The sequence below is a fragment of the Varroa jacobsoni genome, unplaced genomic scaffold (assembly GCF_002532875.2).
Source record: "Varroa jacobsoni isolate VJ856 unplaced genomic scaffold, vjacob_1.0 scaffold_102, whole genome shotgun sequence".
NCBI classification, from domain to species: Eukaryota; Metazoa; Arthropoda; class Arachnida; order Mesostigmata; family Varroidae; genus Varroa; species Varroa jacobsoni.
In genome coordinates, this window is record NW_019213004.1 from 161085 (window position 1) to 187177 (window position 26093).

Sequence of the window (26093 nt, forward strand, 5' to 3'; positions counted from 1 at the left end):
CGTCTAATGTCGCTATGCGGAAATTTAATAGGAACATTTTTCTGATCCGCCCAATAGCTAACAGGTTCGATAACCCAAGCGGGCTAAATCATTGTTCGTTAGCATTTGCGCCGCGGCCCCATTGTTTCGTCTGACTTTGCTTCATCTACGTTTCTAGATGTTTAGTTAACCTGGAAGTTATCGATGTAAGCTCCGGACTATGGCTTCTCGAAAACTGCGGATGTACTGCACTCATAGCAAAATATCTCTCGAACCTGAAAGCTATAAAAAACAACCTTGAATCAATTAAAAAACTGAACAAACAAACCATATTTTATTTAGATGGATAACAGCATTTACGCGTAAACACAAATAGGATTTACGCTAGCTCACGGTGTTTCACCCGGCAGAGTCACAGGTTCTGCTATTGTCAACTAGTAATCTACTGGCACGTTCCTATCACGTGCATACTGAAGCATACGCTGGGCTTTGATAGCATAAAAAACACTTGTCTGTCTACATGGCAACAGGTACGCAATTAACTGTAATAAAGAACAGAGTTATTTCCTCAAGACTCTCCGAATGTCACTGGATTTTTGCCCCCCCCCCCCCCGTCTGGTATGTTCACTACCAAAGGGTTTTAAAAACCCAATTGTTTGCCCGGCTTCGTTTCTGGTTGTGGGGCCGGATTCCTCTGGTTTGAGGTCAGAGAGCGCCGAGTTTTGAGAGCATGGACTGATGTGATGACAAACATTTCATTTAATGTCATATTTATTCGATTTTAAATTGCAGCCTCGTCTGAGCACAGCAGACAACGAAACCTGTTGTTTGCTGTCTTTCCCATGTTCCCGACCTTTATCACTGATGTTATCGCTACTATTCGTCTTGCAGAGATGTCAAAGGCGATTGAAGCTGTTGCAATCCAGGACTATTCATCTGACGAAGGCTGGAGCTTCTCGAAGGGCGATCGAGTTGTCGTCTTCGACGTTTCAAATGATTTAGCGAAAGGCGTTCCGCTTCCTTCGAACGCTTCGTTCTGGGTTGGACACAATGGTAATGCAAGTTACCCTCATCAGTCTGAAGCAAACAATATCGTGAACAATACGAATAACCGCGACGCTTCCGCCGTTGGAGGTCACGGGAATAACAACAATCAACTAACCGGAAACGGTGGCCACGCATACAACAACCCTTTGCCCGTCCTCCCAGCGTCGAAAATCCCGCGACGGGTTGTCAATATACCAATAAGCGTTCTACACATCCATGACAACCAAGGTAAGTGGTCATATGCGCGGAGTTTCCGACACAGTACTCCCTCAAGCATTAGCTATAATAAAACTACTGTTGCAGCTTAAGATGACGAATGGAAATCAAGTGGTGGGTGATATCTCTGAATTTCTGAAAGGCTGAGCGGGTTGCTGCAACAGGGATCACAGAACAGGGTGAGTATACATATTGTTAGCGCATGCATTTCGACATATTGGTCAGTTCTTGATCGTGGTGTATAGGGGAAAAATGCTGGTACGCACCAAAACACGTAAATACGCATCCGAATTGCGAACGACGTACTGATAGTGAAAACTGTAACCGAACTCTAGTGAGAACCATTTCATATATTATAGAAAAATCATATTATCACAAGGTATAGGATCGAGCGGGAGTAATTTTGCTTTACTATCAGAAACAAGCAGCTTAATGCGTTCTAATAAACCAAACGAACAGAAGCTGTAACATTTCTAAATTGTCTAATAGAGCATAAATTTCTTAATACGTATGTTTCTTCATAATAACGAAAATTTCGTTGGTGAAGTGGCTAAGCATGCGCGAGAGTTTTATTTAATATTGGCTAGTGCTTTAGCTCAGAAATAATTACTATTAGTATACGAATTATTTTATTTTATTGTACGAAATCAAAATTCTGAAACAAATAAAACGATATTTTGGACAATCTCTATACATTTGCTCGTCACCTTTTACCTCCCTCTCGAGCTCAGCTCTTCTTTTCGTAATCAACAATGTCCCCTTTGATGTCTAGTTGTGAATTTCCAAGGGTATCACTTGGTCGATAACGCTTACTTAATGTATACGTGACGTGAAACGAGTCGGACCAGCTCATTCGAGCCAAATCAGCTCCGCTGAGTATTTCAGATATAGAGTAGAGGAGGAACAAATGTTAACCAGGTTTAATTTGGCCTGACGCATGTAACAGGAAGTTCAGCAGGGGACCGAGTTGCTGATCGAAGCCCAATATCTCGCCCTGGTCCTTTGCATATCGGTGATAACAGGCTACAGTTAACTGTGAGGTTTACCGCCTGACAGAACTGCCTCCTCTCCCAGCAATACGTGAACGATGTAGCCGTCGGTCTCTACTGTGCAGTGAAACTGAGCAAGCTACCATACTGATACTGAAAGATGAAAGCTATCCAAGGGTAGTAATGCTGTCGAAAGAGCAAAATAGACTGTGGCATATACACACCAAGACAACTCGACCGACACCGCTACGACTGCTGGAAACACGTAGCGTTTCGCCTGAAAAAAAGTATTCATATATATCCATAAATATTATATATGTCTATGCTCAGCGTACACTGGGTGGAGTCTATATGGCTTCTATAGTGAAATTAGGCTGTGGCTGCAAAAGTTCTTGAACTTAAAGACAGTACGTGCCGCAATAGTAAATGACTTTTCAAATGTGATAACTGTGTTGTTTCTAATTAATCGCGATCACTGGTTACCCGTTGATTAACTATTAATTAACAAATGCACATTAAAATAACCGGAGTTTTGCAGTGTAAAGTCTAACAATTATTTCAGATAAAAACCTAGCAAAAATAACGTATCTATTACTCAGTACCGCTTTGTTAGCAATAAGATTTACTTCTCGTTATTGCCCTTTGCATTACCAATGTAGCTGATTAGAGTTGTTATCCGGCAGACGAAGCTCTAAAGCAAAAGTTGGCCTTGCTTACAACACTGACAACAACCTATAAAACGACATCAAAAATAAGTAAGCAGGTTCTTTAAGGCTTCGAAGTACCAACTTGAGAGTCTATACGACACATCCAGTGTACTGTCGCTGTTTCCGCATCAACGTTCAATGTTTTTGGCAGGTTGCCTGTCACGTGTTCCGTATTGTCAACACAAATAAACCGATCGATCCAATAAACATGTAGATAAGGCATTTTCGCCATGATCAACCTCTGTTTCGAGCTTCAAGACTGGCATCGTCGTTAGGCGTCAGACGGCTGGCTCCCATACAGCACAAAACGAAGCATTGGGTCTATGTCTGGGCGACCACAACGGGTTCCTAAGATTAGCAGGCAAATGCGTTACCCACTAAGCTTCTTCAAGGACGCCATGGTCAATGTAAACCATCTAAACTTAAACATTAACCTAAAATATTGCTACAGACTTTTCAATGCTTCCACATATCGAACGTTGCTAGCAATCATTCTGACCTTAATTGTGACCAAGGGTAAATTTGTCGTTTCGCATGTACTACATGTATTAATATGATATAAGTCCTGGGGAATATCCACAAATAATACACCAAAAGACATACACTATGTCAAAGCTACTGCGTAATATAAGTGAACTTATCTAAGCGTATCTGTGTAAAATCTGAACCATACAATGTTCGATTTGGTTTACCTCACCTTTCTTAACAGTTTCTGAGAAAAGGTAATTTTGAATAGATAATTTTACACAGTTTGTATTAAATCGAGTGATTTTTATGATTAGGATCCAGGCAAGGGATATAGGCCTCGAAAGACATGGGGCTTTTCTATTCAAGTCTCTTTAGAAAGTCCAGTTTAACGTCCATAGTCACCACTATATATTTAGCTTAGTGGAGTTATATTTGAATTTTCCATCTGAAATAGTAATGAGTTCAAAGAGGCCCCTAGGCCTTGTCCTTAGACCGGGCCATTCGTTCTGGTCATTTTAATTGCAGATCCATTAGAGAAGGCCATATTGGCGAACCGGCCTCTATTATGAGTTGTAGAGTTTCATTTATCCAATCAATCGTCAACTGACTTCTATATATTAACAAACCAGTGAAGTATGTTTCGAAGTTTTACTGCCTAGTATAGTCCAAAAATACGCCTATGTTCGCCTAAATGAAAAACACTAATCGTATCTACCTTAAAATGTAAAGCCTTCACAAACTGTACTATCATACTCTTAATCTATAGGGTTCTTCAATTGAGGAAAATTATCACAAGTTTTCGCGCTTGTTAGACTTTCGACTTAGAAACCGATCTGTTATGGATTCGAATCCCAGAGACGATAGTATGAGCGTTTAAGATGCATTGATTAAATAATTTATTGTATGTATTACTAAATGGATAAGATCCACAACCGTTTATTACTCATCGGGACAACTGCACAATGGCTCATCACTGATAGATCATATACAAGACCTTAAGTAATGCGAGTGCTTTATACTCTAAAAATTCGGTTGCCAGTTTCTACTCTTGAAAAGCAAAGATTTTAACGTTCGTTCTCCAAACCGGCTTTACATGCTGCGTCGGGGCTTTTTAGCCAACGCGCTTAGCCCACAGATTTGCAAAGAGACATTTCTAGTTTCCAAGGCCAGCATGAATGGCAGTCCTGTCCCACCAATGTCAGAAAAATTCGAAATCTGGCGCCAGAATCGATTACACTGGCAGTAACCTACGGGTGTCCATTTTAGTTACGAGCCTGTGATCGAATAATCGAATATAATGATAATAATAATAATGAAGAACACTCAAACATCGACGCTTTGGCCAGGGGATAAGTTGTCGGTAATTGTTACATATTCAAGAATTAATCATCGAGAAAAACATATCTTTGTCAAACACTGTTTTGCTATGTACACTATGAATGTCGTTATATCTAACATCGATATATTGCATGTGCAAATCTACACCATGATTAGAAGTCATAACCGTAAAAGACAACACCGCAATCAGCGCTTCCGTTGAAACCGACCACCTTCCTCCACATTGGCACGTGACAGTTTCCACGTGATACTGATAGAACGCTTCCTAGCCATATGTTCTCACCCGTATATATACAGTTTAAATGTCTCCCTCCCCTTAGCCTCTTCCCAGCCAAACGTCTTCTTCGTAGCACGTTTTTCCCTTTTCTAACTATGCTTACTCTAGTGACTACAGCTGCGGCTGCCGAATCAAAATTTCGCGCGCTTCCATCATTCAATCGTCCGCTAGCGCGCTGATCTCTCAGTTCCTACCCACTAGCATGCTGCTGCTGTTATTTCTATCCATAACTGAGCCTTGCTACTCACACCCACATCTCGTCGGATCGCGGCAACAGTTCTCACTCTTGCCGTCGAGGGCGCCACAAGCGCGGGGCTGAGCACTGCCGGTGCAACATGTGAGATGGCGCTAGTGTCGTCTCGTCGATTAGCGTTTCGCGGCAAGATCTAGCGCGGGCGCTTTTTGTTGGCCGCTCTCTGTCCTCGCGAGATCGAGACGATGGAAACGGAACGTTACGCACGCTCAGTTACGTTTATCGTGTCCCTGAACGAAACAGAACAGCGACTAGCCTCAACAGAAAGCCTCTACTTCTACTGCAGCCACTTCTACAGATGCTGCTGCCAACAAGCGCCTACAGCTGGTCCTGCTTGAGCAACGGCAAGGACGCGCGCTTAAATGTTACTCTGTTAGAAAGAAAAGGGTGGCAAACGACAGACGACAGTAAAAGTAGTTGCTGTCATTACTGACACTGAGCGTCCCTGCCGATGCTGTTAACTTTCACCAATCGACAATGCATTTGATTGGGTCGATCTCCTCTACCGGAGTTCTTTACCGCTGTGTTCTTTCCTCGGACCGGCAGCTGTAGCGGCGGCTGCAGCTCGAGCAGTAGAGGCTTAAGAACTGTCAGTGGACACTGTTGTGTCTGATAGCGTTCACTCTGGCAAATCGTACAGGTACATTGTTAATCGTAATATGTCTGTAAATGTTATTTTGATGGTAGCAAACGACTGTCTATTTAGCTGACGACGGACCGCAGTATAAAGATAATAGACATAGACGAAGTTAATAAGATAGACGAAATAACATAGACAAAGAAGACGTCAGCAGCAACGCAACGTCTCTTGGGTGCATCTTGTTTATTTTATATACGAATTTTAATTAGATGTTTCTATATGGGTGCCTTTATTTATGAGTAGATATCGGTGTCCTTCTCGGTTATTGTCGATGTGCTGATCCAATCCCAGACACGTGAACGTAGTCAGATCGCCAACGGCGGCGGCAGCCAATGAAACGACAGATACGACACGGCGGCAGTAAAACAACGACAGCAGTAGCTGCAGGAGTTCTGAAACATCAACAGTTTTGATCAGCAGCCCTTACTGCCTACGAGCTCCCTCTCCAACTTTCTCGGGGAGGAGCAGCTCAGACACACACACAACAAGCAGTGTTGCTTCTGTTGTTGCAGAAGACGACAACATCGACCAGAACGTAAGAACACGGAAAGAAGTCAATCGAGAAACCAACAGACCGACCGACGTCTGATCTAGCACAGGGCTGCTGTTGTTACAAGCGGAACTGCAACTAATAACTGAAGTTCTCGGAACCATTAATAGCCGTGGTGGCACCAACCACTCAGGGTCTATCTAAGGCAAGACATTTCTGATTGTCTCTGATCGACAGTGATTCGTGCGCTTCGATTAACATGCTCCAGTGTGTTTGCATGCAGAAAACTTAACTAGCTGTCGAAGAAAGTTGCTAACAACAAATGCAGCGAAAACTTCACAGTAGTTTATAGAGCGGTTCGTTATATTTTCGTGTCCTTCGGGAGTGGTACATATGAAATATGGTAGGTGAATCAACGGCAAAACTTCCTACCTTGTGTTAGATGTGGTTGACACTGAAAGATTGATTTCGATGATAGAACTTCTTGGGCGGACTAAGCTGGGTCACAGCTTGTGTGTGAAGTTATTGTTGACATACTGTAGTAACAACATGGATACGAGTGAACCAACAAGATGTTGAGTTCAAATACGTAAATAGTGGTGATGAAAGCTAACACGGAAAAGTACGGATTTCTTTCGCTTGGGCGTCATTGATTGTCAGCCTGCCATCGGCGTAGCTAGTGCTTAGTCTATCTGCTCGTTCGATATGCTTTAATGCTGTGTCTTCTAAAGCATCAAAAGATAGATATCATCGCGCGCTGTGAGATAAGCAAGCAAACCTAGATAACACGACAAAGACAGATCAAATCTTACAAATGAAGAGATATCATCTGAATCGATCTACCATACCGTGCTGATCGATGCCTTTGAGTGTGTCCAACCCTGTGCTGTGCTCACCATTGAAATAAGTTCATCCAAGTACGTACGTATATTCCGTGCGTGTGTTTTGACACTTGAAACCTTTGGATAGCGACAATAAGAGTTGATCTGTCAACAGAGAATAAACCCTTTGGCGACTTTCAACCAGTGCCGAAAAAGATCCTGTGAAGAGAATCTTCATGTGAACAGCGACCAATTGCAACTTGATGCTGCCACCCTAATCGCTCAAGCTGTGACAGCGCCAGATTTCGAGAATGCCTCGAAAAGTTTATGGTAGGTTTATATTATTGTTTATACTTACAAAGTATCTGTTTAGAGTGCACACTTAATCATTGCTTAATAAAGCATCATTAACAGCAAAGTAGAGGCAGTATACTGGAACAACATGCGCCGCGATCGACAGTCCTATTATGAAGTTTGTTGTATTATCGCTTCACGTAAAACAGCGACAGGCCGTAGCAGTATAAGCAGGAGAGTTGGGTGTCTGTTTTTTCACTCAGTTACATTGGCTAGACGGTGGCCAACAGTTTAGGCGTGGTCAGTGCTATCGTTTGTGTAGAGCAAGACAACGTAGGAAACCGGGCTCACAATTAGTTTTTATACGACAATTAGTTTTAATACGAAGCGAACGGATAGCATGGCACGTGCGCGATTTTGAAACTTTACTACAATTTGAAAGTCTTTTTGAAAACGTCGGAATTTAATTGATTATTGCGATACTTTCCCAGTTGTGCGTCTTTATTACTCTATCGTCATTTTAGGAAGTTGCGTGTACCGAAAAAATGCACAGGAAATTTGAGATTGAAGTGGCGGGCATTTTTTTAGTGCTAGTGGTAACATAGCTTTTTAGTTGAATGTAACTTGCTACCTAAAAGTATAACGAATCTTTTTGAATATTTAAATTTGCTGATGAATAAGCGCCGCAAAAGCTAGACGGCCTGATACGACTGACCGGCCATTATCAAAGAACAATTCAATATCAGCATGGTTTTTCCTAATTCATTTTCAATCAATGTTTATTAGTATATAGTATCTTCACTGAAAACAAATTCGAAAGAATGTATAGACATGTCGTTGAAGGACTAGGCCAAAAAGTCATCAGACCAGATCCCTACTTCTGTAGGATCAAACATCGATGCGTAGGTTCCTTCTTAGTTGAAATTTGTGAAAGCCGAGCCCAGAGTCTCCAGGTGGCCGGTTGAAATGCTGAACCATCTTCAGATCCTTTTGGTTGAAACAGGTTGTCGCCCTTATGGACGATAAGATTGCATCTTCTAGGTCCGGCCTTCGCTGAACGAGCATTTGCTTTCTGCGAATTCTTAAGGCTCCAACGGTGGCAGTATTATTGTGCCTGGACACGTCGAACGCCTAAAAAACGCCTGATAGGATGATAGTTGTCCGATTATTACTGGAGAGTGGCGGTGTTATGTCGCAATCGACGTTGGTGAAACCTTAAATCATCATATCTGTGAATTTAAAGGATTTTTTATTTTATTTTATTTTAGTGCTTCTGATGTGACAGTGGTTAAGTGTGACCGTATACGAACGAACGAAATAGTTCAGACGGACCACGTGCTTAGTCTTCATTATTTGAATGTCCAGAACAGTAGTGCTTATACCTACAAAGCAGTAGGCGCGTTACTCTATTATGGATGAACTGTAAATAACCTGAACGCCGTATGCAGTCACCATAAATTTTTCATTTTCCGAGCAATATCGATCAACTAACTACCAAAAAAATACAAGTAAATATGTGATTACATAAATCAATTGTAGCAATATTTTTTTAAAGTCGTGGCCTTTCTATCGATTGCCTGTATCCGTTTTCTGATTAATGTTGGTATAATTAATCTTATCATATTTTTAGTATCGATAATGAGCCAGTTCTAATCAAATATAGTTTGATAGCTCGCAGGCCGTCATATTTTCAGTAACATCGACTGTGGAAGCCATGCTAAGCAACGGGTATCTCAACTTAATTATCACAACGATGTTAGATGACGAATACGGTAGAGGCAGAGCCTACGTGACATTCGGAACAGATTTCGCCTATGACTATTTCCAACTGCGTTTTCAAGTGTTGCTCTACCCGTAGCGTTCCAAACATGGGACATTGTTTTCCATGGACCTTGAGAAACAGGCGCATTACAAGAATTAATTGGGCGTGGACTCATTGCTGAAGCTGAATTTCATTTTGTCTGAGAGTCGAGATGCCGAGGGACGAGAGTTGCCAACCTGATTGTGGTCTGCGTAATGTTAACCATCAGTATTCAAATTCGAATAGCCCTCTTGCTTTAAATACGCCGGCATATTGATTTGAAGTGTCGATGTTCATATATCTATGTGAGTAATAAACGTACTGTTTCATTATTTTTGTATCACCTGTAGATGGTATTGAAATGGCAGCCAAATACACACATTTGCTGACTCGTTCGCCCATATCTTCATTTTGGCTGCGGTTTGTTGTTTAATTCGAAACTCCTTCCTCCCCTAAATTCGATCACGCCCCAATGAAATATAAAAGTACTATTTTATTCACTCAAGGATATCACCAACAGTTATAGTAGTACAAGTTAGAGTAACTTTCGTTAGTGATGGCTGTTAAAACATAGTTGTAACAATACATGGTATTCGGGACAGACCAACGTTAAACAGCAGTAACATACATCATTAACGTTTTTTTTCTCGGTAGCCTAAGTTACCGATATTTATAGGATACTACGGCATATTATGAACCCCGACCACTCATGGCAAGTGGCTTGCCGTTGGAGATCTACTGACACCGAGTAGCGTAAACATCCAGTAGGATGTGATAGTAATTTAGAAGAAACAATAAAGCTATACTTGGGCGTGTTTCGCGTAACCGAGCTAGAAGAGACACTAACGAGACGCTAGAGGCGACGACGGGGTGTGCGTATCAGATCAAGACGAACAGGCCTTATATTGCATTACCTATATATTAGCAATACTGTGGAAGGATTGTTGAAGAGATGATTTTGCTTTAGAAAAACACCATTTCTTTGGTTATACATTCAGTGTTATGGAACTAAAGGAGACGACGAGCCTCATCGTTTGAATGAATGGTCGCATAAGCTTTGGCTAGTGAGAGATTAATCTTCGTGGCAACAAAGCAGCACTTTAATCTAGCATATTTTGGTTAATACTTGGATATTCAATCCTGTAGCAGTTAGGTGTTCTTTAAACCAATATATATATATACATTTTTTTTTTTGACACAGTTTACAGGCTCGTTTCGTGGGAAAGCCTCGAACTTTTATCAACAATAGTCGTTCATTGTTAATCGTTGCAATTTAGTATAATCGTTAGGAGTAGAACATCGTTTGGCCGAAAACAAGTGAACGAGATATTCGATCTACAAATGTGGTTATGATACATTTGACATAAATTTTTGGAGGTCGTAATTGAACCGTGTCTCACATATAACGATTGTTGATATCGGAAAAATATTTTCTTCCGAACAGACGCGTATCTACAGAAATCCGTTTGCAAAAAAACAGCTTTACCCTACGCAGCATTGTGTGCCTATGGAGACGTAGTTCCTTTTTGGAGCATTCGTTCTAAGTGGATCCTATTCGATAATATTATCACAATCTGTATATCCTAGCACATGTGGTGAATGATAAGATCATCTGCGCGTGTACTTTGTTAACGAAGCTAATGCTTGCATCCTTCCAGCAGTGTGCGATGATGGAGGCCGGTGAAACTATTAGGACTCGATGCGAACAATGCTACCCTGCGCTCATCAGGCGTTTTGTCGCACAAAGCGACTGCAGCCTAACGCAGATGCGTCGTACTGCCTGTGAAGGTTTATCAGAAACATTATCAGTGGAAAGCGGAAGTGTGAGACGAAAGGAGGTTAACCTTTGTGCCCTCCACGACTCCTTGAATTGGTGGCGGAGTCTAAAGGTGCATGTTTTTGAGACAACTAGCTCATTATACTGATAACTCATAAAATAGGTGCTTTCAAACATCGATATCGGCTTTGTAGCCGTCGTCGACCCTATATTATGTTCGTAACTAAATATGTGCACATACTGTTACTTTTCATTACAGCGTTGAACACAATTATTTCGATACATTTGTCCATTACTATGAAATTAAGGCTAATAGCATTATAGCGGTAGTGCTGCTTTTAAAATCTCCCGTTGCCATATATTTACCAGTTTGAATAAAAGTGTCAAAGTAATAATAAGAATAGTGAAAAAGTGCTATGTTCTACTACCGCTAGGTGCGATTGAATAACAAAAAATATACGGTACAAATATAAAATAAAGGCTTTCTCTAAGTTGACTAAATGACTGTTTTCTTGAGTAGAGGAACTCCTTGGAGTCCTCCATTTCATCCTTTACGGTTTGGCGTCTCTCCATGTTTTTGATATGGTCGTTTATCTCTGCCCGTGTCCCCTACCTCCATTTCGAACTGTTAACACCACTACTCGGCTGTCGTGGACCAGTCGAAAGACGGCTCGTATCTCTTAACTCTGCTGGAACAGGCACTTTATTGTAATTGTGCCGCGAACGAAAGGAAGGCGCTCTGCAAACTGTTCGACTGTATTGTGACACCAGTCGTGTCGCGATCGTATGAAAAAGCCATCGCTAGAAGACGATATCTGCCACTCGTCACTGGGTGGGTTGGGTCACTTGTATCACTGGGCAGTCGCGTTATACCGCAATTTTCTTCGCGTTATGAGCCGCCTTTCCCGTGTTAGAGATACTCTCTAACACGGGAAAGGCGGCTCATAATAGCAGATAAATGCAGATTTTTCGCGGTTTCGACCTGACGTTAGTCACTATTGTATTCTAAAAGGTTGACGGAGATCGACACTGTCGGAACCTGTGCTTTCGACTCTTCGTTTTCTAGACAATAAAGGTTATACGACATTCGGGAAAACTCCTTATGGGGAATAATGTTGCAGAATGATTTTCTACTATTGATTATTTCAGTGCACGAATGTGTTTACGCGTCGTATCAGCAGTTTATCAAGTGGTACCTTTCCCGCTCATTTGGAATTTCATGAGAATGCAGCATCGGGCAGTCTATGGGGACAGCGACAGTAATGCGTTCTTGTCACCACTAGTTGTCAGCGCCGGGGTCGTTTTTACAACGCATTCACATGTTAAAACTCATTAAAATGTATGTGTTCACATGTAAAAACCCATTATAGCACAGTTTTCTATAAACTTTGTGAGATTTGCGCGCATATATATATATATATATATTGAATGACGTCACTTGGACACGAGATTTCAGCTCGGGCGCTGTGCGCCCTATGGTCTGAACATCGTAACAGTTTAACTAAACTAGTGTTATATATATATCAAGATAATTCAAATAACATAACCTTTACGCAGAAGGAAACAGACAAGTAGACGGGCTGGGGGGTCTTTGGGTCGTTTTGTGTGTGACTGAGTGACAAACGAAAACAAGATTCAGCGGAAGCATATACAATCCAATCGTCTCATAGGTATTAGCCGTCTTTTTATTTAGCTGCGAATGTTTTGTCTCCAACAGACGAAGAAGTTGTCAACAATTCATACGTTACCCCCACGCGTTCATCACTCAACAGTAGGCTTCGTCCGAAGAGGACTTATCAATGATTATTGTCAGCTGTATGTAGTGCTACTCTCGCCGGGCTACAGTAAACAGAGGTTGATACAATTCTCATCTCGTGAAGATCAATACTTTTGTCGTTTTCACCAATCAGTTTCGTTTCGTTATCTTATTTGCTTAAATGCAAAATAACAAAGTCCATAAGCGTTTCCGCTATGTTGTATTAAACCTGCTCATAGTAATCTTCTTACCAGAGCTATCTGTATTTGACCAAGCAATTGCTAGAGGACGCTTACCTCTAGGACTATTTGGGCTCGAAAAACAGCAGTGCGCCGCTCTGATCAAGATCTCTTACGTTGGCCTTGCGTTGCTTGAGCGTTGATTTCACGACACATTGCCTTAATCATTGGAAGGAATGTGCGCACCAAGGCACCTCAGAATCCTTTCTGGGAAAGCACCGTTTCAGGCATTCGCTCTGAGAGAACCTCCGATAGCCTCCTACGGTTATTGTATGGGAATATGGCGGCACTGGCTAATCTCCCGTAATTACTGAAGGCAAGCATTGATTGAATTCGTGTGTGGGGGAGTTATAGATTTTGTCGATAGTACGTGACAACGGTACGTAGGATAATGCTGCGTATTCGGTGAGACTTAAAAATAATGACAGGTGCAGCTCATGTTTCTCATTAGATAGTACTATGACACTGTAACCTGTGCAACAAATGAACTAAATGGTGAAGAGACTGGCCAAAGAAATGCTGTTTTTGTGAAGAATATTGGGCTACGACCTTACCGTCATCTTGGTAACATTATTGTTAATTAAAAGAGATGGATACATATATGGGCCATAAAAGCTTAGGAAAATGTCTCATATTGTGAACGAACTACAGAGCACCATATATTGACTTACTAGTAACTATAGACCGTTTATTGATGTCCAGCATTCTTCTGTCCGGATCCGGAGGACAGTTATCTTATCGAATTTTAGACATCGTCATCTGGTCATATGCTAGTAAGATATATATTCTGAGATATTATATCTTACTAATATATTACAATCGATACCATTACGAATTGCAATTTTAAATTTCACATAAACGTTTCTCTCATAACATTGAAGATAGCTAGTTTGATAACCTCTTTATCAGCACTGTCGCCCAAAACATGCACTATCCTTTCATAGTACAATACGGCCCGTAACAACTTCCTATGAAACTATTCGATCACGTTACGCTTACCGCTGCCGTTAAATACGCGCAGCATCAGCGTCCACCCGTCCTGTCGTACAATATTTAAGTCTCCAGTCATATGTGTTGGTATTCGTAGCACTCTGGCTACGTTTAAACGGCATAGTGGGCGGCATTTGACTGGTACGACGGTTTTTAGCATAATACTAATAGAAATCCGGTCTGCGTGTACGATACCGTCGCGATACGGCTCTGCCACGCAACTTGTTGAACTTACGAAGGATTTATAGCACACGGATCGATTTCGTAGTTGTATTGAAACAAACCGGCAGCCTCTTCGATGACCTTAGTTTACAAACGCGCAAACCCGATCAGACGCTGTTACAACAAAAAACACAACACCAGCCGGGACCAGTTGGAATCGTCGCGCAATTTATGCGAAACTGGCATCGTGCCTGTTAAATAAAAAGCCATCAGTAGGAAGACCAACAGCATAAGACACAGAAGCAGACGTCGCGGCAGCGACTTGAAGCGCTTGAAGATTGCCCCGTTTATCAGACTTCTTCACGAGGATCTTTAGCAGCGTCCGCATAGTCCATGTTATTCCTATTAATCGCATGCGTTCGTTTTCGAAAAAGAACGAGGAACGACTAGGAAGAAATTTAAAGCGATTTATGGTCAATGGTAAACTGCTATTTCTGCTTCCACTGCCGCTTTCGGCGGTAACAATGATTCGGCTCGATCGAACGAGTTGTTGACGCTCAGATTGGCGATTGTACACGGCAGCGGCGGACAACAACGCTGTGGATGGCTGAACTGCCAGATTCGTCACTACTGGCCACAAAAACATAATCGGACATATAGATATTATAAGTTGGCCGAATGTTGGCCTGCGAGTGATTCCTATTATTGTTGTTGTTAGAGGTGGTCGTGTTGCTACGGACTATACAACGAGTATTGGAAAGTGCGCAGATGAGATATAAAAAAAAATCGAAAAAGTATAATTTGTACCACCTGAAAGATAAAGTGATCCGAGGTTGGGTTATTTGAATTATTAGCTAGTGAATGTAATGCTGTTGCTTAAGGTCCAATCGAGAGTATCTGCCGATGTATGCTATATTGTATAGCTATACCATAGAACAGTTTCAATGTAACGTATCCTACATAGAACGAATTTGCTGGGAATGAATACGGTGCCCTGCAGGATCTACCCGTTCTCATCGCTTGCACCCAGTCTCGAGTTTACGATTCCACACCATTGTTATGTTGACATGTATATATCCAACTGAACTCCCTGGTCCCAAATGATAGTACGTATTGCCATACTGTAGCGCCATTAACGGTTTGATGCTAACTGAGCATAGCTAAAGACTCTTTAAGGTAGGCGAAACTGATCTCATCACCTAAATAGCAATACTGAATAGGCGTGCACGGATGTTACCTCAACATAAATAAGCCTGTATATAAGAAAGGTCAGGACCGCCGGGACATTCTGCCACAGTACTACCTTACTAACTTCAGTGGACTCTTTTATTCCGATTGGTGTGGGATGGACTAATTTTTCACAGCGACGTAATATTTTCTACAGAGTCGTTATGATTTGATGTCTGTGCAGCCTGATTGGAGCGGCAGATCGAGGCAAAAGTGCCTATTCATCTTTTTGCTTATACCGAACTTTTCTCTGTCGACCTAGCATTGATCTATATTTACCATAGCGATTCCATCCAAAAACTATACGTAATAGATTATTAAAACAGAAGCGGAAATACCGCATCGCCTATGGCTATTAGCCGGCAGAGATATGGCACGTGCGTAATTTCATCTGAAAGTTTCTCTTTTTGACAAGAGAGACAAGCCAGCTCAAGGTAGTAGGCAAGAACATTGCGCCAACGGCAGTTAACAACGGTTCCAAAATCAATCCCGAGTCCAAGCGAGGAAACTTGTTTGAAGCCATTTTTACAGGACGTACGAAACGGAACGACAAAGCTTTTTAGCAGCTCTGATTCGACCCATTGTTCTAATGATCAGAACGAGTACATTCGAAAGCAGAGGTACAGCTTGGAACAGAAACCGATGGTGGCAGGCGAATAATAATTAATCAACTGACGTAACCAAAAATGACTACCTCAAATTTACAGAACAGAACGAGGCCGATGATAACGGCGATGTTGATGGTAATATAAATAAGTCCTGATCGTATCGAACCTTAGAATGTCGCGTCGTCATTTGAAGTAGCTGCTGGACCTTGGTGACTTTGACACGTGACATGCGGTCGCCAGTCACCAACTGATGATTACCAGTATATCTTGGGTATATTTGCAAGGTGAACAGTTTTTTTATAAATTTTCGTACAGCGTACCTGCGTATATATATATTTCCTCGCATACATTTGATGGACAGTGCATCAAATATGTTAAACATCGAAAAATGATGGACAGACAGATCTTGAGGGGCCATTGTTACAGATTCGACCAGGTCGCACTGTGTCAGATGGTTTCACCATTGTGATCAGCATATGTTACGTATTGAGAACGGAAATCTGACGTATGGCAAAATGTCCTGGGTTTGTTTTATGTGAAGCCTACATAAGCGTTACTGTCGCGGGAATTGTATCATCGTATCCTACTATAGATTGTTACGATAGCTAAGTAAAAAAATTATACTAAAAAATACCCGATATGGAAGTTAAATTTGCAGTTGCAAGTGGCGAATGACGACCAATTCAAGACCACATAAAAAAAAAAGTTCAAATTCAAATCCGCTTTCGATTATCAGTGTCCGTTTCTCTGCAAATATGACAAATCGGACATAGAGTATTATGATACTATCAAATCATCCTTGTCTACACAATGTACAGTAATAATTAACTCTACTAACAAATTTACAAATATACCAAGTTTGATTTGGGAACGTTCTGTTCTCGACCTCATCCGATCAAAAGCAATCTGGGGTTCGACATACCTCGCCGTACTTCCTGTTATTAATGTATCATCGATTAGTGACACATTAAGCTGAGAGGTAGGCCGCGAAGCGCGGTACGGCCTGTTCAACCTTCCACGTTCCCTGTATCTTGTACATGATCAAGACAATGTTTCCGTTACAGACCTTTGTTTACTTTGGCCTTTAAGCTCCTCCCCTGCCGTTGCCCATTCCGATATTGTTTATGGTCGCTGAATTTCGATTTTTTTTTACCAACAAGAATTGAATTATTCATTTGTTGAGTGATTAATGGTGCTGCATTTTTTTTTTGGCTTCGGTGAGGTAAGACTAGTGCCGTTGATCGCTCACCGAGGAAGAAAACGAGCCGCGCTGTGCATCGGGGCAATTGCTGTTGTTATTGATTTTAAATTGTAAGCACGTAAGTCTTCCAGATTATACGTGAACAACAAATCGGTTGATATTTATCTAGCTTGTGTTTCGCCTGGCCGTATGTAGGGCTCTGTGTCAAATGGTCGCAATGCCATAATGATGACAGTTGTCCAATACGGGCTTCGCGATCCGATATGTATCGGCGTCACCCTGCGCGTAAACGCGAGAAATAGTGACTGTTTATTGCATTTATTAAAAGAACGAAATAAGGAAAATGTGTGTAGAAGAACGAATGACGTTTGAAATCTATGAGTCAATAATTAATGCGGAACAAATTAATTATGTTTATATTGGTTGTTACGCTAGATTTCAGGGTAAAAGTAATGTTACTTGTTTTTGATTATAGTTTTATAAGCTATCGTCTAGCAGAAAAAACGCAATTTTCTTGGGCGACACAATTTATCTGGAAGGTTAAAATGTTATTTGATGATTTCTTAATATATATTTATAAGATCCGCCACCTAGATTGTTTTAATCGAGAGGAATAAATAGGCTTAAAGTTTGGCAGGGTGTACGTCGTAACGAGCGTCGTTCGTCAGTCATTGTCGGCATTGAACAGAAGCCTGTTATCTCTAGAACAACAGGCAAATTCGTCACGGTGGAAAGCAACGTGTCTGCTTTTTGCAATTTAAACGATAGTCTTTAATCTCTATACGTTATTGCCAGTTTGCATGCGGCCTTTGAAAAATCTGAAAATATGTTTATGAAGATCCTACAAAGGTTTTCAATTCACACGGTCAGCTTGAAAAGATGCTTATAAAAATGGTTTAAAAAATCAGTCTATATTCGAGTTTTTGATAGAGAAATTAACGGCTGTTTTGGAGTGGAAAGTCACCACTTGCCAATAAAGCAATCCAAATAAGCTACTACCGGTAGTCTTTTTGAGACTTTTCACGCCTTTCAGATTGAGCGTTATGAACCTTTCAGATTGAAACTTAGGCCTCCTATAAGTCCAAGTTTAATTTTGACTACCATTTTTTATGTGGCACGTTTAAGTGAAACTTCAAAGAAATTATAGCTATCAATATCGGTTGACGCACGGGTACAATTAAAAAGTTGTTTGCAGATTAAATAAAGAATATTTTTTTGAAAAGTACTAGTAACTGTTTTTTGAAAAGTACTAGTAACTGTATAGATCCCGAGTCAAAGCTGAAATCGCGATGAATGGCGGTGGGTATATGGACTAAAGGTGTCCGTAAGAAATCACGCCTCTTTCCACCTATATATAGTTTCAGAGATATATACGCACAAGAAAAAGCGCCAATTCAGGTGCTATATTCTGTATGTTTATATATACATAAAGTGATAGACGCCTCGGCAAATTACTAGGGAAATTAGTGGTATATAGACGCGATCACCTGGCTGTAAAAAAAAGATCACCCGCTGGAATCACCATCACAGGAACGAAAATATCTAAATAGAAAGTACCGTTAACGCATGGGATGCATCCCGTAACCCACTGTCAAAGATCGTGATGAAAATCACAAAGTCTTCTTCACACGTTGGCAGCGGTAGTAGATCGAGGTGCCAGAAGAGTCGGCTGTCCTAAATTAGCAGGACGTACTACGATATATGGAGCAGTAGTGCCGTCGATGTTAGTTTCACATAGTAGCATCAACTGGTTATGTGTTGTTATTTCAATTAATATAACTAAACCTCAACAGTGGTACGCTTTGTCGTTCAGCCTAAACTAGACCCTACATGTAAATCCATCGATTCGCCCCCGATACAACCAGTCCTCCGGAACCTAGTCTTACTTCAGTCAACAAAATTTTGAGTGTAGTAAGAAAACTATATATGGCCAGTTTATGTGCTGACGGTAGTTACTTCCAGTTTGCAAAATTTCGGAGACTCATTGTAGGCGCCCCTATTGCTTCCCTCTTACCCACCATTAATCATCATCGTCGTCGTCACCATCGCTGCCAAGATCACAATAACCATTTCTCTATCGCCATCTTTGTTTTTTTTTTCGCTATTTTTGTTTGCGTTTGCTGTTCTATTCGCCGATTCAATGTCTCGCTCTTATCCGCATCTCTCCCTTTAGACGACCCGATTGCAGACATCGTATTAACAGGACTTTTGTAACCCACAGCCAGCTCTTCTCTCGTAGCCAATACGCCAATGGTTTCCTTCACTCATGTTCTTCGTCTGCTTTCTTTATTCATTTCGTTAAAACAAAGAAAAAAAACATCGTTCTACGTCGACAGCGAATTGGAAAACAAACAGTATACGAAAGAGCGCGACAGACCTCGTCACCCAACGTTAGTCAGAGCGCGGCGCACAGACGCTACAGAGACATCAAACTCGCGCACGACTTGCTTAATCGAATTTCAGCCTTTTCGCATTGTATGTACCGCCTTTCCAAGTCTACTTCTTTTCTGACCTCGTGCCACCTGGAGCTCCGCAGTTACCATCGCTAAATCAACGGCACTAGCCCATTCCCTGACACGATCACTGTTGAAATAGCGGACAAGCAGCCAAACTGGCCCAAGTCAAAAGGGCCAATCGTAGTTAGTCCCACTCGTTCGCCCCTGTCCCTGTTAGGGCTGTACCCTTTTACTGGCGCTGCATTCCCGCCCCGCATTGGATCTCAGCAGACTTAAAATTTCTGTAAAGAAAGTTGGTAAGTTGTCATGTAGCGGTCGGCAGCAAAAGTGACTGCCGCTTGACAGTCGAGCCGATTCTGGCTGCTGTCGTGGCTATTGCTTAAATGGAATCGAATCCTCGATTGTTTTCGTGGAAATAGAGCAAGACGCGGGGTAGAAGCGCGAGTTCTCGTAAAAGAATCTTAAGCAAAATTAAAATCGTCAGAACGCGTAACAGACGACGCAGAAGATGGGGGCGAGCGGACACAGCAGTAAGACGGAAATAAGCGCTTAACATATTGACAAGCAGAAGCAGAAAAGAGCGGAGAGAAGTCATTACAGCTTCTTTGAGCTGCTGTTTTTTCCTTTACCCTATAAAACCTAGAAGGACCTATAGAACAGACTGATTCAACATAGAAGACGGGTAGCTTAAATAGGAACGTGTGCGAGGGCAATTGGGCAAATGGCTTATAAATGTATACAAATTTAATTATCAATTTGTGTTTAGTTCTGTGTTTCTGTTGCTGTGCATGTGCATGTGCATGTGCTTTACCATGTAAGCTGATCGAATCGATGAAGTTGAAAACGGGCGAGACGAGAAGATTAAAGTGGTCCTAATCAATATTATACATTGAACACCATGTCCTCTGCGACTTCAATTTCGTCTTGAGCAGTCTCCAGAATACGAACTTTAGAGCACGTACCAGCAAAAAGAAACAGAATCGATCAAAACTACTCAGTTTTGACTGTAAATACTGATAATAAAACAAGAAATATTAAATGTAATAGGTCTATCTAATGAACCACAGTATAATAGAATCATGTTTGCCCCGTCTTGCGAAATATCGGTACCCATTTTTAGTTATGTCGTAGCCTTATCAAATTATAATCAGACTGCATGGTTTAATAATCCCCGTATCAAATCTTAATAATACCGTTCATCACCTCAGAATCAGCCACTATACCGTTATCTCGTTTGACTTGCCTGATTACCATAAATATCTTAGGTACCCTGACGTCCTCGCACTATACAGCAGTACCGTGTTCACATACTGGAAAAGAAGGTCTTTATGTAGATGTATGAATACGGGCGTAGACACATTTTGTTTCTTATTAGAGAAAGCCGACCGTCTGAAGCAATGCTTAACGGCAGCAACGCCAGACGTGAAATTTAGAAGATCAGCTATCCAACAAAGATCTTATCCTAAACTTGGCTCCAGTCGATTTAATTCCTAAGAACTAGCCGATGATGTTTGTATATCTAATAATACAGAAGAGAATATTCATTTCATGAACAATCTGAGTAGTATTCGCAAAAATAACACAACAGCAAAGATCCCAGTTCTTGCTGAGCGACGATTCGCGGTGGTCCCCGCTGATTTTCGCACGTATCAGGAAAAAAGTATAAAAAAAATGGCACAAACGATCGGTCACTCGATCCTATTCTGTCTTTGTTTAAGATGATTGTCCTACAGATTGAAGCGCGTTGTGTGGCTGTCTATAGACGATCAGCTGCTGGTGGCAGGCGGTTGTCCTGTGTGTGGTGTCTTCAAGGCGTTTGTCTCAACGACAGTCGTTTTGCTTATGATGCCCACAGTGGCTACTTCTGCTGGATTCTGTAGTAATGGTGTATGTTAGCCACGTGCGTGAGAAATGGGCACGGCATGACGATTGGACGTTTCACGCAATAGGATCAAGTCGAATGGAGGTCTAGTCGATGATTATGGACAAAGGAATGAATGCAATAAAGCTCATCTTCGTCTTTAATTTCTTGATTTCAGACGAGATATAAAACACTTCTTAGAAATAATCGTTGATCGCTGTGACCAAGCGATGGGCGTAAATGTGTTATCGAAGCTAAGCGGGTAACTGTAAACGTAAGGCAGGACAGTGATCAGGCCGGGTAGGCCTGAACGATATGGCTTTAATCAAATGCGTGAGATGATGACAAATAAAAATTGTAGTATCCAAAAAAGATTCACACTGAGTAGTCAATACATAGTTGTATCGTTATTATATTATATTCTTTTTCTTTTTTTTTTATTATAATAATTGTGGGAGAGCAGACCGACTTGACATAAACTACATAAGCGCTTGTACCTGAATGAAGTCAATTGTCCAGCCCAAACGTTCTGCTAGAACATCTATCTCTATACTATGCGCAACGTTATCCGCATAATATAGACGTATTTGAACTTACGTCTATCACTACGCAGCCAGTTCACGATACTCTACAAGGTAGTTTATCGAGTTTTCGTTATACCTTACCTGCATAATATGTATTTTTTCCCCCCCGACTAATTTTACTATACAAAATGAATGTTTTAAACCACGAAGCGTTGTATGTGGGTCGTCTTTATATACACCCAAAGGCCACTCGAACTGTTCTCTAGCTACTTACAGACGTTACTTCGCATTCGTCAATTTGTCTCCAGCACGTGTCAAGTATTATCATCTCTTGACATGTTGCCCGGAAGAGCCCGCAACGAACAACGAAAGCTAGGCAAAAACAAGCCATGTACACATCAGTGAGACACCATACCATTCCGCCGTCCCAATTTGTTCTTACGGCGTCAACTTGTCCCTGGCCTGCGACCGTGATGACACCAGCTATGAATTCGCCGGCAACGCGTTTCTGGGCATAGCTTTCGGCTCCTTCAGTAACTTTGCGCCCGTAAATCCCGTTCGCACTTTACAGCTATTGTTGTTACGGGACAGCCAGATTTAATTTTTAGATTTGATCTATCTTTGCCGCCAATATATGAACTCCGTAGGCAGAGTCGTAGAACACCCGCTTTGTCAGTTCTGTCACTAGAATCGTCATTGGCTTGCTTCTCGTAAAGGGTTCTTCCGCATCGCCGTCAGGAGGCTGACCCAGACAAGACAAAACTCGGGTACCTCACCTGGACGCCTATGTATATATATGTCAATCGGTCTGACATGCATGTGAAGTTTGTCAGTCTGGTTTGCGGAATACAATTCGATGGGATTACACAATAACAGATGGAGGCGATTTCTATGTTTGATATGACGACGGTGGCAGCTAGTAGCAGTACGTCTCGGTTCTTCAAGAACGCGTCTTTGAGGTGCTATGCAGCCAATATGCGTTATCGTCATCGGGTTAACTATGAGCATTGAGCAACGCGCGAACAGAGGCAAAGTTTATGACTACAACGATGGAGAGGGAATTCTACGAGAACTCTTATAGTTGTCTACAGCGAACCACTGTTAATTGTCTTTTCCTGAAGGGTTTACTCATGCGACTGGGAGCTCGGAATTCGCGTGTCCGCAGCAAAGCCGACCGTGCGTCGTCTACTGGAGATGATAAAAACACATCGGGAGAAAAGTTCGTATCGGCCTGATCGGGGATCGTCGTGTACAGTTGCTAGGTTTCATTTGACGTTAGTTGAAAAAAACATGAGTTTATTGCAGCGTTGATGTTGATTGTTATCAATCGCTGTCTCTGTAGCTTGTTCCGTCAAATCCTGGGACCAGTCGTCTCAGTTGTTTATTGTTTATGCTCGATATCGTATTGCCGGGTGGGCTGGGCCACGTGTTTGGTCCTTGAGCCAGATGTGTATAGTGCATCTATAAACCCTTTGCAGTGCTATGCGTTTTATGATCGCAATAATAATGACCGATTGTAGTGAGCTGTCAGCAGACACGTAGTTGAATTATGCGTGTTCAAAACAGCCAGGCTTCTGTGAGATGCTCGACTGATAACGTCTTTGCCTATTAACGACACTCACGGGGTCATTTCAAGCTGGGCATTAACATACGACTTTTCGCTTCGCGCTGCAGAGGACCGTCACCGGCCTGAAATAGCAAGGGTAAGCTAAAGCAGTACGACTGGACGAAAAGCTCGGAACGTTGAGGTGGACTCGTAGAAAGCGCTTACATTCAACTTTAGGAACCGAAACTTCTCAGTATCCTTTGGCACGCCCGTTGGTGCCCGTTGCCATATAGCTCCCTTAACCTTCAGGTCGTTAGTACAGTAAATCTGGTTTGTATCTGAGTGAACATTGTCAAGTTACTTCAGTTATTCCTAAATGCATTCAGAGGGATTTCTCAGGATCAGGTAGTGTTTTCTATGAAATTGCACATTGCTCTCTCAGTGCTTCTTTTTTTATGGCTCGCACATCGGACTTATGTTGCAGAAATGTATTTATCCATATCGTACACCCATTGGAACAATTTATTTTAGGTGTTCGCTATGGAAATGAAGTCCGTCGCTGTTGCGCGTTATGAGAACGAAAAGAAAGCGCATAGAAACGAATCTCCCACAATGTGAAGAGAATGTTGCAATGATCAAGACTGTTATCGTTCAGAGCTTCGTACGTTTCTTGTTTGGAGCTGCAGTTCTATTTAAATAGATAGTTTCGCCTATTGAGATAATCCAACATTAAAAAAAAAAAAAAACACATGGAACATCTACATGTACGTCGTTATTCTTTTGTTCCATTGTTTCGAATCAGAACAGAGACGACTGTTACTGCTTAAAGCGACAGCAGACCCACCTGTCGGCGGTGGCGTGCAGTGACCGAGATGATAATTTTTTCGTGACGAAGATAATTGGATTACAAGAAAGCTGCGGATTGGCTGGAAACTGTCACATGACGAAGCAGCACAATGAGTACCATTTGGACTAAACGTATTATGTAATATATAGATAAAATCATAGCTATGTACTATTAATTAAATCATTTAGTTTGAAAATTTTCGTTGCACGCGGGACTTATAACGAATGAAACGAAGTGTTTCATCTGTCCCATTTATGGCCTATGGCTGGCTATGGTTTTCACAGTCAGCTTCAACGAATTTCGGCTATATTGTGACATTATAGCCGGTGATTTTGGGCTAAAAGAAAAATACATGATGTGGATCAGTCTAAGATGGGGGCAAACCTCACCATTCGCAAGAGGTTTAATCATTGCTATTAACCTAGCTTGATAAACGCTATTCAGCATAGCTTAGAAACTTTCACATTATGACTATACACTGTAAGATTTTTGTCGACTACAGATTGCTCGTCATTTCATGCCGCCCCTTCCTGTTCTATTCAGTACAAGCCACCTCTTTGAATATCTTTCACGTTCTGGGTTATCATAGAGAGCAAAAATGGTTCTAAGTTCACAGCATCGCCGTTGTCATCAGGTCCAGTTATCGGTGCATTGCGGAAAATAGGCCAACCGCGCATCCCGTCGGTTGCCTCAGCTCCATTTCCCAATAGTCTAGTGAATATAGACCCTCAGTGTTCGAACCTTTTCGACTTAACCAACGCCGCTGTCCTTCGAGACTGCTTTTCTGCTGTCTCCGAACCTCAGACGTTAACCATCTTCTTGGCCCTACGGCCAATGACAGCACAGCGGGCTGCCTTCGATGGAGCTACTATTACAAGTAGTCTAAGTAACACAAGACTACAAGTACTCTATGAAAGGTTCGATTACTTATGTTTTTTGACTCCTTCTCAGAGCGTTGCTTTGTGCTTTAGGCGAGTGGTGTGCTGGTGAGATCGTACGCTGTCATTGTGGTCGTTATTGTCAGAAAAGCATCATTAGTTTCGATGACGGCGTGAACAGCTGGGTCTCGTTCGAAAAAAATGGGCCTACCAACCTGTGTTTGAATGCAGGACCGGCGTTAGAGGAGTCTTTTTAGAAAGAAACAGGGAGAAAAAAGATGTACACAATCGCTTCTCTTTCCGTTTTCTTTATGTATATATATATATATATATATATATGGGAAGAGAGGTAGAGAGAGATGTAGCTTTGCATCTCTCAACCTGCATGCACCTATCAATGTAAATGAGATTTAACAGCTGGAACTTGTCAGTGTGTAGTTGAAGTTACACTCTTGTTCTGCACATGGCTTGCTCGTTCTGTAACTCGTTACGCTGTGCGCTGTAGCAAAAAATTATCATCTAAGTGATTTGAATCTTACGTGCAGATTTCCGTTGAGCATTACATCAGACGGCTGGCATTGCCCAGTACAAGTTTCCACACCATTCCAAGTCTATAGGCAAGCTTCATGAGAACAAAGAACTGCAATCCGTGCCTACGATTCGCTCTCAAATATAGCTCGTTGCGGGATTTTTGAGTGACA

General features: G+C 41.7%; 1 protein-coding gene and 2 long non-coding RNA genes across 6 annotated transcripts in view; 2 read left to right on the forward strand and 1 right to left on the reverse strand.

Moving 5' to 3' along the window:
* The window catches only part of LOC111265266 (uncharacterized), a 281436-nt gene that overhangs the window by 141386 nt on the left and 113957 nt on the right, over window positions 1–26093 (forward strand). For all 4 annotated transcript variants that reach the window (XM_086970425.1, XM_022841793.2, XM_086970428.1 and 1 more), the window contains one exon: window positions 871–1254. In XM_086970425.1, the coding sequence (XP_086826551.1) occupies window positions 871–1254 (384 nt within the window). The remainder of the gene's footprint in view (window positions 1–870; window positions 1255–26093) is intronic.
* Window positions 5418–11598, forward strand: LOC111265279 (uncharacterized). The gene is made up of 3 exons (XR_002683359.2): window positions 5418–5914; window positions 6158–7555; window positions 10979–11598. It is a non-coding gene; the product is annotated as an uncharacterized LOC111265279 (long non-coding RNA).
* LOC147753926 (uncharacterized) lies at window positions 8269–11024 on the reverse strand. The gene is made up of 2 exons (XR_015313001.1): window positions 10945–11024; window positions 8269–8748 (listed from the first exon to the last, which is right to left on the reverse strand). It is a non-coding gene; the product is annotated as an uncharacterized LOC147753926 (long non-coding RNA).